The following is a 15608-nucleotide window of genomic DNA, read 5'->3' on the forward strand; positions in this document are numbered from 1 at the left end:
GGATATTTGCTCACACCTCCCCCCCAACACACACACACACACACACACACACACACACACACACACACACACACACAGGCCCCCTCCCCTCCCTGGCGTCTGTTCATAACCTGTTTGTTCAGCCACTAATTACATTAGCTGGTTATTCCATCGTGCTGCTATTTCGGGCTCAGAGACACACAATCCCTCCACGACGTTTTTCACAGAAAACAATGGTGAGGGATTCAAATGACTCACAGCTGCAGGGGAAGAGTGACACAGGCCCGTGGACACGCGCACCAACGCATGCACGGTTTTATCTAAGGAGTCACTGCCTCGGAGTTTAACAATTATAATTAATTACCAGGGATCACAAGTGGAACATCAGTGAGGCAAATCTGCCTCTGTTTCCATGACGATGTAAAAAGAAAGCACATCGGCTGAAAAGAAACCGTCAGGCCGTCAGAGAACTTTCGTGTTCGCACCGGGGAGAAATTACGCTCGTTTTCTTCGTTGATCTCAAAAGAAGAATTTTTAGTTTCTTCCCTAGATTTGACATATGATGCCGAACTTCAAAACATCAAGTCTTAGGATCGATGTATGAAATCTCGGACTTCAGCTAAAGCACAGCAATACACAAATGAATTCTACATCACCATGCCCTACTACTGGCGAGCTTCATCATCATCTGATTTGCTGTCACTCCTATAAAGTGTGGAGGGCTGTGGCACTGTGCTGGCCGTGATTCGATTTCTGGATGACAAAACGTCAATCAGAACGGCGGCTACGGGATCAGCCTCACGTTTTGGGACGGGCCAGCGTGTTGACTGACGAAGTCGTGGCAGAAGCAAATGGCGTCTCCTGTGACAACGACGAGACAGGATGCGCCAGTGTTTTCAGCACGAGCATAACCAATCAGACTGGCTCTCCTGTGCTGCACAGCGAAACTAATCCAAATGTCACTGCCGGACTGACAAGGGCACAGACTTGTTGAGACTACAGAGTAGGACACTATGCCAGTAAATATCAGCCATCTTATTGTATCTTTACTGATCCTAGATCAGGTCCCTTAATTAATGCATCCAAAAGCATGTAGGAGATATAAAAATTTATATATATATTTATCGTTCCGAGATCAGTCAGCGTGATGGATACAGCCCACCGTGCCCAACGCCCACTGAAATGGCATATTCATTTTCAGTCTAATTAAGCTACATCCATGAGGTGATCAGTATTCACAGGGTGTAAATGGCAGCAGAGTTGTGGCCTGGGGGGGCCGGGGGCCTTGCTGGGCCGTTACCCCCGTATCATGTGCTACTCAGGGGCTGCCAGATAAAGTTCAGCCAAATACCAGTCGCTGGTGCTGGGCCAAGCAGAGCTCTCTGCCGGTACATCCATCCAGAGGAGTGATGTTCCACAAGGAAAAGCAAGGGCTGACCGAGTTGAGGAGAGGAGGAGGACTGGCTGGGGAGGATGAAAAAGAGAGGAGGAGGAACGGAAAGGAGGAAAGGAGAGTGGCATGGTCCAGAGGGAGACGCAGCAGCCCAGGTACAAGATGAAAACACACACACACACACACACCAGATTCTATTACTATATATCAATAAAATGACATTAAATGTCACAGGCCAAAGATCAACAGAACGGTGTTTGCTAGGAACTAGGAAAAGCATCATCTGATGTTCCACGCCATCAGATAAAGAGCAAATGTCCCTCAGGTGGACATGAAGGGGCATAAACTCAGTCACCCTCCACCGGCTCCTGCAGACATTCTGCATCAGGCACTTGAAAGGTTTCGTAAACTTGGGCAGTCTCCTTTACGCCTCCCCAACTTCTGAAACTGCTGAAAACATGGTGAAAGTCAGCAGATGGCGGGATCCTACGGCCAGTGTGCTAGCGACCCCGCAGTGAGGAGTGGACAGCCGTCGGCGAGCGCTAGGGTCGAGCGCTACTGCTGCTCTCCACATGGAGCAGGTGGGCCAGCTCGGAGACGGAGAATACGCAGACTCCTCGCAGCGAAGACGAAACCCTCTCACGCGGTGCTGCTTCCGTTACGCGCAAGAGGAAATGATGGAAATTGATACTGCAACGTCCCGGCACCGGGGAGCATCAAATCATACGTGTTTTTCCAATGGTACTGACGTCCTTACATCACCAGAGTCGTCAGGAGAGGCCTGAATAGCTCGTCCTGGGGCTGCCACTACGGAAGGAGCGGAGTGCCTCGCCTCCGATTAGACACAGCTCACGTCACTCTTAGAGGGACAGGTGTCCTCCCTGCCTCCAGCGCCCCCTGGAGGGTGGAGGGGTGGGGGTGGTGAAGTTCTTTTGGAGTGGCACAACGGCTCAGATTAATATTAAACGGAATTCGCGATACAGCATGGAGAGGGATTTTCATAAATATTCACCAGCGTGGACTGTAAGCTTCTCTTGGTTGTGCTTATGAATATGGATGAGGGACTGGCAGGGAGAACAAATGTCAAACATTATAAAAGCATGCTGAAGAGAGAGAGAGAGAGAGAGAGAGAGAGAGAGAGAGAGAGAGAGAGAGAGAGAGAGAGAGAGAGAGAGAGAGGGAGACCAAAGGGAGAGACATGAAACAAAACTCCAAAGTAGGTTGGACTATGAAGCCTGTTGTGTAACACGTAAGGACCTGTCCTTCGCACTCACTCAGCAGACCACTACCTGTGTTCATTTTTATTGTTAACATCCCATAAATCAAACCCAAAGTTCCGTGACCTTGGGTACGTGCGTCGTGGCTACGTGACCTGAAGGGCGAGAGTCTTAAATGTAAGGTGGCGCAGACAGGGTGTCACGACGAGGTAGCCGTGGTGACGGCCTCAGCTCATGCCCGGCCACGGGGCATGTTCACATTGGAAGGTTTCCCCTGCTGCCTTTCGTGGTGTGAACACTAGGGCGGCGGTAGCCTCCCACAGAGGACAGGCCCGGGGAGTCCACGGCAAGGCATCCAGACAGATAGGACGACATGCTACCATTTAACCGACGTCTGGCGGGGCAGAGTACTTCCTATAGACTTGCAAAACTTTGGCAAGGTGAGACGCTGCAGAAAAACCCTGATGTGTTCAGTAACACCGGCGATATCTGTTAATGTAACTGCCTAAAGTGGTGATGACTGAAAAATAGGAGTAAACAGTTTTAATAACAGGGCTGGCCCACAAGGCGCCCTGTCTAAGACGAGGCACGCATTAACTGCAATGTCAGGGAAGGGCAGACGCTCCCAGGCCACCACACTCCGCCCTGCCCGCTAGGAGTCTCTTCCACAAGCCACGGGCCGATCCTATTAGGGGATGACCGTGGTAACACACTGGAGACAACAACAGATCCAGACTGCACGGCAGGACTGCACGGCCTAACCCGCACGACATGCCAATCCCGTAAACGGGCCGTTTTAACATCACGTGAGCGTGGGCTGTAAAGTCGAACGCTCCTCTAAGCGGGCGGAGGGGCCACAAATAAGACTCGTGGTTTATTCATGATAGTCCCCAGGTCCAAATGACTTCCTTGTCCATGGAAACACTTAATGTGCTCATTAGATTAAAAAAAATAATAATAAATAAAATAAAAATGAGGGGGTCACTTCATTTTCCCCTCTGACTCTTGCTGTGGCAGCTGTAATTTCCTGTCCGTTGGGGAGCCGTAACCTTTCTGAGCAGCAGGTGCGGATGGTGGAGCACGGCATGAAGCCAGGGCTGGTCTGGGACTTGTTGAGACAAATGCCCGCAGGGCACGTACCACGGGGAACACTGTACTGGGACCTGTCCAAACAATGACGACACCCACCTCAGTGTGAAGGTGTTGCACTCTGGACACCTAAGCAGGGGTACAATCGCAGATCCTCGATTATAGGATGGACACATTCATAATGCCCAATATCCCACTGATGGGGGCAATTATGCTAGTTATTATTGACTATTCATTATTATTGACCTTCATATGGTGGACATGGGAAATAATAAAGGCAGGTCACAGTCATGAAACGTCAGACTCTGCAGAATTTCAACGTTCACAAAAGTAATAACGTTTAGTCGCAGAAGGATGTTTATTGTCGGTCAACTTTTATTGTACTGGCAGCAACAGCAAAACCATAGTCTCACAAAATCTTCAAAATAAAAAAATATATACTGTGTAATTTCTTACTTTGTAATTGGAAAAAAATGAATAAAGAGAGGGGGGGGAAGAAGTTAGGAATCAGGAATCTAGTTCCACTTACATCACGACGACATGTGCCATCACAGGACGTACATGAGCAGAGATCGCCCACCAGCTGTACAGAAACACACATACAGCTACACAAACACTCCCACTTATCTGGTATCAAATCCACTCGGATACTGCAAACTAAAAACAAAAATAAATAAATAAATAATTCTTTTATATTTGTACTCTAGTTGTACCCTAGTGGTACCCTCACTAGCGTACTTCAAGGCAAATGACAATAGTATGCATGATAGAGTATGCTTTTTCTCCATGTCTGGAGTTCTGCAGACACGATCTAACGCACATCTACTTGTCTAGCGGTTTTCTGTGATGTAAAGAACATCATACTTAACACCAAAGTGACAAGAAACCAGCAACTGTTTCTTTTCTAACCGTCAATACATCACCCCAATAAATATAAACCCCCCCGCAAGATCACATTTCACAAAGAAGCAGTTGGCTACTTTTAACCTCTTTGGGATGGTGGGAGAAATAGTTTTTTATGAAATAAACATGTAAAAATTGCCTCAATCGGTCCAGCCTCAAGACTGAAATATACTGACGGTTTTCCCTTTAGACAACATAATATTTACCTTTAATTTCCGTTTCATAGCATATTTTTGCATACGCAAACTGTTGGATCTAATTTAACGTTGTGTGGTGTTTTGGGAAAGTTGTGAATCACAGAATAAGGAGAACAAAAGCACTAAAAAAAAACAAATCAACTTGGAGATTATATGTTAATTCAAACAGCTATCAAAACATAGCCTGTATATAAGAAAAAACATATTAATTATGTAATTAACAATTTGATATACTATACCCTATACCTTCTAAGAACAAAACGGGGGGTGGTGGATTTATGGAGCTACCAGTAAAAGGGAGAATAGTGAGATTAATCATGTTTTCTGTGAAACAAATTGATATAAACAAATGTCTTACTGCAAAGTAAAATCTGTGCTGGATACAAAAAATGCCCCTGCCTGCATACCAGTAAAGGTCATCTCCAGGTGACCTTTACGCTGATTGAGATGGAAAAAAAAATTGCCATGTGTGTTTTACAGAGGGTTACAGAATCACTGCAGGCAATGAGGTCTAATTACATACACCAGGTATACACCACTGGGAACTAAGGTACAACTCACGACTACTACAGGCATAGGTAATATTGTGCGTATGCGATATCGCAGCACTTTTATTGAAAAGATCGAATTTGGAATGCATACGAGTAAATTACTTGGTTCGACTGCTTTTGCACTTTGCGACACCTCCTTCCACCCAAACACACACACACACACCCCCCCCCATAATAGTCTTTGCTGTGACTGCATTTGAGCCCATCTAAAGTCGAGACACTGGGCCACAAGGAGAACACTAACGAGGGTCTTTACATTGAGTTTTTCGGGAAAGCTTGCAATTGTTCCACATGGATCCATCCTACTCTAAGGGGAACACCTCAACTGGACAGGCTAAGAAGAAGGGCTCAGTAGTCAGCCCCCTCTTGCTAGAGCAGCCATTTCATTAGATGTAACTGAATACAAAAAATATATTCGTTAAAATCTAAAAACCTCAATCCTGTAGTTTAGCTCGTATGGCGCAATCTGTATCCAAAGAAACCCAATGACAAGAGCTTGAAACCAGTCCATCTGTCTTTGGGTTGACCTCAGTTTTGAAACTTCCATTTATTTTTTATTTTTTAAATTTTTTTTTTTACAAACATTCTAGAAACTTCATGTGTGAAACGGGTCGTGACCACCAGCCATTTGGTGATATTTACACAAGTGAGGCAGGTGCCTCTTTGATATTTACAGGGAAAGTAGTCAACTGATGTCTGAACTTCAGATCCACCGGCTTGTACACAACAGGAGCATGTATGTTTGAGAAGATTTGGTGCATCACAGCGACGCGAACCTTTCAGCAGCCACGAAGAACGCAACCTTCATTTCAAATTGTACTGTTGCTGTAACTACAAACTAAGCCACAAAAGATGTTCTTTTTTTTTCTTCCTCTCTTTCTGGGATGCATCCCTCGCTCCATTAAGCCACATCAGTCAGAACTGAACAACCGTCTTCAGATCGAGCACGAGTTGGCCCTCTTCCTTGGCTTTGGATCTCCAAAGTCCTTGTCGTCATGGGTGCAGGGGCTGAAGGAGCAGGAGGAGCAGAGCGTCTGCGAGAGCCTCCTCATGCCCAGCTGGAACACGCTGTTGGACAGGCTGTAGATGACGCAATTACAGAAGCTATTGCTGATCGCCAACCAGGTGGTCACGAAGGACAAGGCCGGGCTGTCCAGCACGTGGGAGCTCTCCAGGAGGAAGTAGATGATGTAGGGCAGCCAGAGCACGTAGAAGACGCTGGTGATGCGGAACAGGACCATGGCGTAGCGCCGGTCGGGGCCGTGGCCTGCGCTCTGGCCCCCGTCGCCGTCCTCCATCTCCTGGCTGGGGAAGCGGGCCCGCCGCTCGCTGATCTCCCGATTGTGCTGCTGGCAGATGCGGAAGATGTGGAAGTAGGTGAAGCAGACCACGAGGGCGGCAGGCGCGTACAGCAGGCACACCACGAAGCCGGTGAAGACGGCGGAGGTGGGCCAGGAGCGGGCGCACCACGCGAAGATGTCCCCGTGATAGCCGGGCTTGCCCCAGCCGAAGAAGGACGGGAGGAAGACGGCGCAGGAGTAGACCCAGATCACTACGATGCAGCAGCGCAGACGACACGGCGTCACCAGCTGGTTGTAGGAGAGCGGCTTGGTTATGGCCAGGTAGCGGTCCACGCTGATGCAGGCCAGGCATGCCATGGAGACGCTCTTGAGCACGGAGATGACGTAGCTGAAGACTTGGCAGGTGAGAGGTTCCTGGGCGCCGGCGGGGAAGTGCAGCAGAGAGAGGGTGGGCACCAGGCAGCTCATGCCCACCAGCAGGTCGGCGTAGGCCATGGTCTGGATGAAGTAGCTGGTGGTGTAGTGATGCAGCAGAGGTGCGCAGTGGAACACGAAGATGACCGTCAGGTTGCCGGCAATGATGAGGACCGTCAGCAGCACGATGACGGCCGTCTCCAGGACGCACGCCTCCGCCCCTTCATTCTGCACCCAGCCCAGAGGACAAGAGTGGTTCAGGGACACACCGTAGGTGGTGCCCGAGCTGCGATTTCCAGTTGAGACCGGTTCAATCAGTCCTGACCAGTTCATTGTCCTGGGCCCTGTCCAGTCGGTTAAGGTTGCTTGGTTCCTGCGCTCGACGCAGACGCGCCAGTGACCGAAGCCCTGTCTGCGCCTTGTCGGTAATCTCCAGCAAGAACAGTTCTATCTACTTTCTCTTTTTTAATCTCATCCCCCGCTTCTCACATAACTGCATCTCAAAGAAACAATCACTGATCAAAATCGATGCATCTCCGAAAGAAAGGAAAATAAAACACACATCCACTTCTCTTCCACGATTAGTCATGCCTGAGAAAAACTCAGCAGTTATCAGGAGGTGGTGTTTTCTGCACAAGCCAGCGGCTACCGGCACGAAAAACGGTGAGCATCGTGAAAGAGCAGCGTGTCAGCGGCGCTGCGTGCCTGGCCGGCTCCGTCCACAGGAGATCCCAGATCTCCTTCCCAGATCCCCTCAGACAGCACACAGCAGCAGCCAGTCCTGACCCGCTAGATCATCCTCACAAGGGCAAAGGGCTTTGAGAACGGGTCATGACGAGAGGAGTGAGGCACCAGGTGTGATAACCAAGCACTTCCCCCAGTTAGGTCACTATAACACAGGAATAAGGCCATTATAGCACATTTATTTGATTCCCCAATGAGTGATTATTGGGAATGACATGTCAATTTTTGCCACATCAGTAAAGCCATAGGGGGTTCATTAAATCATTTACTTCACACTAAAGAACGATAATAGGACACATTAAAATTAGTCATACCTTTCTGTCGTTTTATCGTAAAATCCAAGCAATCCAAAGCGGATGTAAAGTTTGAGTGGTTTCACCGCATTCCTTTTGCGGATGCAAGCGCACACATCGTTTCTAAATATGGGTTTTGGAGAAAGCACCTCGCGGTCACTATCTGGACTCCCATCGGGGCTATCTATTGTTCAAAATCCAAACACAGACAAACTGTAGATAAACACAAAGTATTCTGTGGGAGTGTGGGCGAGAACTCAATCCCTCAGACCGCTTTGGGACCGTCGCGTTTGCAGCCACAGCTGGCCGGGTAGGGAAGAGACAAAACAATCGCTATTTTCGCATCGGGCGCGTGGCTACGGTGAGCCTCAATGTGCCAAGCTCTTTAGTCTTCTTAAGCTTTTGTACGGCGGAAATAAGAACGGGGTGAAGAGCCCCTGCTAAAATCAGGTCATGGCTAAGGGGAAGCCGCTACTTCCAAATGCACTGCACTTCTGAAGCGAGAGCGTCTCCTCAAGTGTCCTGAGCAGGAGGCGAGTGGAGATGTCTCGGTGACATGTGTAATCTTCTTCTCCTCTCTCCAAACACACTTGTTTGCAGGTTCTCCCTCCGGTATTTGTTCCTCAAACAGCCTTAAGTCAAAACTCTGCATATCCACTTAGCCCCTCCACGTGACGCTGCTACCAACACGGAGACGCGCTTTCCTGACTTTCGATCGGGGTATCAGTTCCTCCGGAGCCCACGCGACAGCAGTCTGGCGACAACCACCCTCCCTTTTGTTCCGTCAGAAGGTCTCTTCCGCCACGCGGCTCCCGGCGACACTGGAAGGCGGTCTGACGGGAGAGGGATAAGGGGGAGGAACAGGATCTTCACCGCTGGTGTTGTCTTCAGTCAGCTGTCCCAGCGAGTTACACCTGAGAGTCTCGGCTGCCACACACCAGGTTCCCGCACAACGTGCGACAAATAATAATAAAAAAATTTTTAATGTATGTTTGTATCTGTTTCTCTCTAAATATATATGCATAAAAGAAAACTGCTAAATATCAATAAATAAATACATTCGAGTGGACGATGAGAACGGCTGTAACAGGAAATAACCCAAACGGGGAGGAAGAGGCAAGAGCAGCCCTGTACCACTGGCGCAGTGGGAGAGAGATGCTGTGAGCAGCCTCCACTCTCCGCTCCCCTTTCAGTCTCTCCCTCCCTCTCTCTCTCTCTCTCGTTCACTCACTCGCGTTCTCTCTCTCTCTCTCTCTCTCTCTCTCTCTCTCTCTCTCTCTCCGTTTTACACACCCCCTCCCTCAATGCCAGCCTCTTTCTCTCCGACACACACACACACACACACACACACACACACACACACACACACACACTTTCCCACCCTCCCATTCCCAGTCTGCACCTGAGGTCCTGTTCCTCTTCCAACTCGCTCCTCCCCCATTCATTCTCTCATTAGCTTCCTCTAGATACACATCCAAGATGATCCCCCATTCAAACCTAATCAAAGGTTTTTTTATTCCTCTCTCGTGTCTCCAACAGCTCCGTGCCCCAATTTTTTTTTCTTTCCTTTTTTTTTCCATTACCCCCCCCCACCCCCCCCCACCCCCACCCCCCCCCCCACCCGGTCTCAAGTCACTTACTCAGACCAATGACCAAACCCCACTATCCCTGCCCCTTGGATATAGTTGCCAGGCATTTTAGCTAGCTGGGACCCTCCCACAGAGCAGCTCACATGGTGCAGGAAACAAGAACAAATTAGAGATTTAGGAAGGAAATGGTGTGTGTGTATACAGTGTGTGTGTGTGTGTGTGTGTGTGTGTACGCGCCGAGGGGGCGTTGAACTATTTTGATGGCATCTTCCAACCTGTCCTCAATCTACATCCACAGATTTACACTGCGATCATTTACAATAAAACAACAAAAAATATACAACAGGAGTGTGAACGAGCAGGACCCGGGACCCAGCAGGACCCAGATCAGATCAGACACCGGTCCAAACCTGGTCCAGGGGGTTTGTGGCATTATCAGATAACCGTGCCAACCAGAAGGCCACCTTAAATATTCATGAGGGAGAAGGAGGGTTAGGAACAAAACACCAGCACCCTAACGATGGTGATCCTCTTTACCCATTATCTCGTGTGCAGTCTGGGCGCAGTGTCTCCGGCCGACAAGCAGACCCCCGTCAGACCGTCATGGGGGCGAGGGAAGGGGGCGGCCTGCTATCGCTGCTCCTCTCCGTGCTCACCCTGAACGGACGGCTCGCTATAAAACGCTCTAATAATGAGGAATTATTCATACGACGGCCGAGGGTCTCCTCACGGACATGCGCAGGGGTTCGCTTCTAGAAGAATCTCAGAGGACAGACGCAGTGCTAGAGGAGAGCTCTACAAACCCGTTACCATTTGCAATGTCGGACATCTTCGACGCTGTGCCCATATTTCCAGAGGTTTGACTCTATTGTACATTTGACTCTACAAGCACAGATAACGTCTTGTTTTTAATACCATTTTGTATGCACAAAAAATAAACTTTTTAAAGAACCTCACAGTTTCACGGCACCAAAACCTGCTGCCGTTAACGTCTCCTCAGAAAGGGACCACACCGCCACAAAGTCCCACCCACACTCGCCCGCACCCTCGCTACACACCCCTATCTGCACGGCCCCGCACCTCCACCCCCACGGGCCGTAAAGGTCAGTGGGTCTGGCGGTACAGCAACTGTGTGGGGGCGAGTGAAGGTAGAAAGCAGCTCTATTGTGAAGGACGGAGTAAGAAGTGGCCACCGTTGCCCCGAGGGGGCCGTGGCAACACAGCTAGAATAAGGCCATCCCCTTCATCTCTTCGTCCACTAGCTCACTAGCGCACTCCGGCCAGGGGCGGCGCGGTTTAACAGGTACCCATTACTGCATGCGGTAATGACTTCACACAGTAATAAGTGTACAGGACTATGGCATTTGTAAATATCCCAACTGTTCACTGCTATGGCGTGCAGTGGTCATCTCCTTTATCTGACCCATAAGGCCGAGCCAGTTACACCAAAGGGCATAACTGATGAAGAACGTGTCAGGGCATGACGCGTCATTAACACCAACCTTTCGTGATGACAAGAGGGATACACTTAAGGAATGTCTTATTTGTTTATTAATATTTTTGGCTCGATGCACATTTCACAGAGGTGAGTGTGTAACATCAGGAACACACGGAAATTATTTATACGCCACCCAGGAAACTGTATCAGCTAAACGATGTTTATGAGCAATAAACATTGTATAACGAATCACGTTTAGTGGGAACATTATGAACGTTATAGAAATGTGATGAAATATCACTGAAAGCGGCGACGAGACGCAAATGAACGACATGCTAAAGCTACTCGACAAACACGCAGCCTATCGGGAGGGTTACTCGGAGCAGAAAAGCCTCCTCTCCGAGTATCTCCTCACCAAACCTTCAACATGGTCCCAGCTGAATGATTACCTTAAAGTGCTTTACTAAATTGATGTCCCAAGCCCCCTCAGCGGGGAGGGGAGATTCCACTGCATCCATCCAGAAAATAAACATTCTTTATAAATACAGACTAAGCGCAAAAATGACTAACGCAAATAAACCAGCAAAATGATCTGCCGTCAAAGATTTCATTACATGCTCCATAAAGACGGTAATCTACTTAAGACGAGTGGTGAAGAGTACGTAATTAATCCCACCAGCAGATGGAAACAGAAGCTGGTGGCACAACGGTCTCTACTACGGGAAAATAAAGCCCCCAAATACTGAGTGCGGGATGAGCCAGTCATGTGACTCTAACAGTGCGTTTGAAAGGCCTCTCGGCATGCGACATGCAAGACATTTTCATGCTTATTTGCAAACCGACAATCACATGGTTTTACACACACGATTATACACCACCACTCTAATAGCTACACAAGACCTTATTTCCCCCTTTAACATGCTTCAATATGCAACTAAAATACTCCAATATAGCAACGTCCTTTAATAGTCCTGCTAAAATACAACCAACCACAGTCCACAATTTATGATGTTGTGGGAGGGTGGGGGGGGATTGAACACCCAGCTAATGATGTGTGTCTAATCTTCCTGGATTTCCCTATTCTGACAAAAGAAGAACCTTAACACACACTTCTGCTTTTTAAATAAGACAAAGGTCTCCACAAAGACTCAACGTATATGACAAATGCATCTGATATCCTTTTGTTTCTGCAAATGTGAACCCTCATCAAACCTCCTCCCCAAATTACTGTTTATTTTTATTTATTTATTTATTGCTAAATCACCTCGGTTTACCTCAGCATCTCAACTGCATCCCATGCCAATATTCAAATGAACATCACGCTAAAACAAAACAAAAAAAAAAAACAAAGAAATAAATAAATAAACAAAAACCAGCTGACAAACGACATGATGGTTCCCACTACCACCAACGGCACAATTACTCAGGATTCGTTCAGCATCGCGATCAATAGCACGTGGAGTCAGAGACATTAATAACCTGGACATCGTTGGACGTGGGAACACCCTTCTCGCCCCTCCCCCGCAGGCTTTTCCGCCTTATTAATAGCACCGCGACAGCTATATCAATATCATTATTTCGAGCCGTGCGGGAGAATACGGCAAATTTAATTAATGAAGGCCTGATTTATGCTGCCACCACTGCAGAAGCAGGCTTACATAAGGCAGCATATATTTAGCTGCTCATCTGGATGGCGGCTATTTCTGCCAGTGAGAGAGGAGATGGGAATGGTGCCTCTGGGTTAGGGAACCGGAACAGTGGAATTTACACTGGCTGGCAAGGGCTGACAGCTTGGTATAAATACATATGAAAAACAATTACCCTCTCCTTCACACTTTCATTACAGCTCTCTCTCCCTCTCCCTCTCTTCATTTCTGTCCCTCTTGCCCTTTCTCTCAGTAATGACTGCACTGTATTTCAAACACTGGTCCACGGACTAGGAGCGGATGACTATTGATTTGTACGTAAAGAAAAAAACCACCTTGGTCAAGGTGTTCTAATATCTCCTCTAAATTTGTGAGCCTCTATCAGCGAATAACCCACTGCATTCAGCCTTCAGGTTAACCGTTGCCGTTCCAGCAAAAAAGCCACGGTCCCTTAAACATGGCCCTGTGCCAGAGATTTGGGCTCTAGGAACCACGTTGAGGGGGGGGTGTGATTGAATGTGGCAGGTCAGGACCCGGAGCAGACACGGTCAGTTAAGGAGATCCTCACCTTCCGCTGACCTGCTGTCGAAGGTGCAGTGCACACTTATTAAAAGCTTCATTTGTAACGGTCCAGGAAAGAGGGAGGTTGGGGTGGGGGGATGGTGTGTTTGGGGAGTGGGGGGGGATTTGTTTGCAAGGGGTGTGGAACAGGGCTTTTCTGTTCTCGGGCCTGGGGATCATATACACTGGCCATTTGAGTAATTTCAGTAGCTTATCAACCCAGACAGCAGGACATGGCCTTGACGCACATTAATGACTTAAATTGCCTGGGTTAATAGAGGGGTAACCCAAAAATTTGAAGGCCATGGGGTTCCCAGCACTGCATTTAAAAACGAGAGCTGTATGTTTTGGAAGTCGTTATTACTGAACGAGACCTCTACAATTCTGACTTCACTCTGAGACTCTACTCACCAACTGCTTCAGTTCTGCTGAACACGGTTAGCCAGAATGCAGGGTTCCAATTTCAAGTATCAAATTCCCAGTAACAAACCGCTCACTTCAATGAGACACACAGATTGGTATCAGACAGATGTTGACGATTCATGGGATCTTCTGCGTATTGAGATGGGTATTCCTCTTACTTCCTCAAGAGAGTTGCTTTTTTGACAGAGTCAACAATAATGTCTTTAGTGTGGGAACATTCCGACTAGTGACCACAGCTGGCATGAGAACCAATGCACCTCCAAGAACAACATGAAAAAAAAAGCTTTTCCAACATCGTACAAGCACAACATGGTCCAGAGAAACGCCTGGGCTCTATCAAGCAATCTGCCTTCTTGAAACTATTACCTATAAAGACTTGGTGGGAGATTATAACATGAGAAGTGATTCCATACTGTACACAGCAGAATACTTCTACAGAATCAATGCTGAGATCTGGAGGCCTGTATTCACATGTGAAATCAACAGTAGCCATTGTTGTACTACAGCAACACACACTACAGGTCTAAAACAGGAAAGGTGGTCAGGTGACCTTTTATGCAGAAGAAAAAAAACTGGACAGATGATGGAGCTTCTCATACTTATCGCCACGAGATCGCAGCAAGAACACCCAAACAGCCCTGTGACAAGAGGGAGGAGGAGAGAGAGAGAGAGAGAGAGAGAGAGAGAGAGAGAGAGAGAGAGAGAGAGAGAGAGAGAGAGAGAGAGAGAGAGAGAGAGAGAGAGAGAGAGAGAGAGAGAGACGCAGAGCCTCCTTGTTACCTTAGTGATGAGGATGCGGTAGCGCTCCAGCAGGGCCTGGTCGTCCTGGCAGCCCGACAGGAGCTGCCAGACCTCAGCACGTAGCGCCTCCGGGACGCCGGGCCTCACCAACGCAGACAGCCCCTTAGGCCGAGCCGACAGGTTCACATGCCTGCCAGGCACAGGACAGACTCCGTTATTTCATGTTCACGCGGAACAAGCATGGAGAAAGCTTTGCAAAATACAGCAAAGCATGTGTGCGATCTCTCAGTCATGGGAACTTTTTTTTCTTACAGGATTACTTATGTTTCAAAATTTTTCCCCCCTTATTTTCCAAGTGTTTTTCTTTTTTTAGTGCATTGACTAGAGGCCACCACATAACCTTTGTAACTAGTTGGGTAGGTTTAAGGAGAGCACATTTCTGTGACCATTACATATTTATGAAATTTATTAACTAATTTATGTACTATTTCTCAAATTTGACTGGTTCATAGTAGTAAATTAGTCCAGTAATATGGTGCCAAATATGAAAATACTAACATGCAATGTGAATGTGGGGTACAACGTACGTTAATGTATCTTTTGCCTGCAGTTGGCCAAGATTAATTCAAAACAAAAGACAGTAATAACACTACTCACATCAGGGTAGCTTATTTGAACCCTCATGCCCCTGTTGACAGCGCAAGCACAAGCCATTGCACAAGCCCCACCCCCATGACACAAGCCCCACCCAATCACACAAGCCCCGCCCCTCCTATGCTTCCAGCCTCACAGACCCGCCACAATGGGAAGCTGCTTCAACTTGCACTTGTGAGAACAATCGGCAGAAACGATTTGATATTATACAATTTGAAAGCCACTTTCAATCTGAAAGGCATTTGACTGGGAGGACAGTCGGAAAGCTGGCGGGAAGCTAGAACTCGACAACTGTGGCACTATAGCTAGTCACAGCTCAAAAAAAAAAAAACCCAACCCCGTACTGAACGGTGCCCTCGTACCGTGGCAGGCACCTGAACTGCCTTTCACTGAGCAGAGGCAGGGGGCTGCTCACTCACTGTGGCAGAGGGCCGTGTGCAGGAAGCTGGCTGACAAGACCACTGCACCGAGTCTT

At 48.0% G+C, this 15608-nt stretch overlaps 2 protein-coding genes across 2 annotated transcripts in view; both read right to left on the reverse strand.

The window, feature by feature from the left end:
* The window catches only part of rabgap1l (RAB GTPase activating protein 1-like), a 79651-nt gene that overhangs the window by 39212 nt on the left and 24831 nt on the right, over positions 1 to 15608 (reverse strand). Inside the window, 1 exon segment of the mRNA XM_077024604.1 lies at positions 14519 to 14669. Within this exon segment, the coding sequence (XP_076880719.1) occupies positions 14519 to 14669 (151 nt within the window).
* gpr52 (G protein-coupled receptor 52) lies at positions 5151 to 9330 on the reverse strand. Its single transcript, XM_077024603.1, has 2 exons — positions 8103 to 9330; positions 5151 to 7933 (listed from the first exon to the last, which is right to left on the reverse strand). The coding sequence occupies exon 2, from the start codon at positions 7375 to 7377 to the stop codon at positions 6265 to 6267; it is 1113 nt and encodes a 370-aa protein (XP_076880718.1). The 5' UTR covers positions 7378 to 7933; positions 8103 to 9330; the 3' UTR covers positions 5151 to 6264.

Source organism: Brachyhypopomus gauderio, chromosome 12 (assembly GCF_052324685.1).
Source record: "Brachyhypopomus gauderio isolate BG-103 chromosome 12, BGAUD_0.2, whole genome shotgun sequence".
NCBI classification, from domain to species: domain Eukaryota; kingdom Metazoa; phylum Chordata; class Actinopteri; order Gymnotiformes; family Hypopomidae; genus Brachyhypopomus; species Brachyhypopomus gauderio.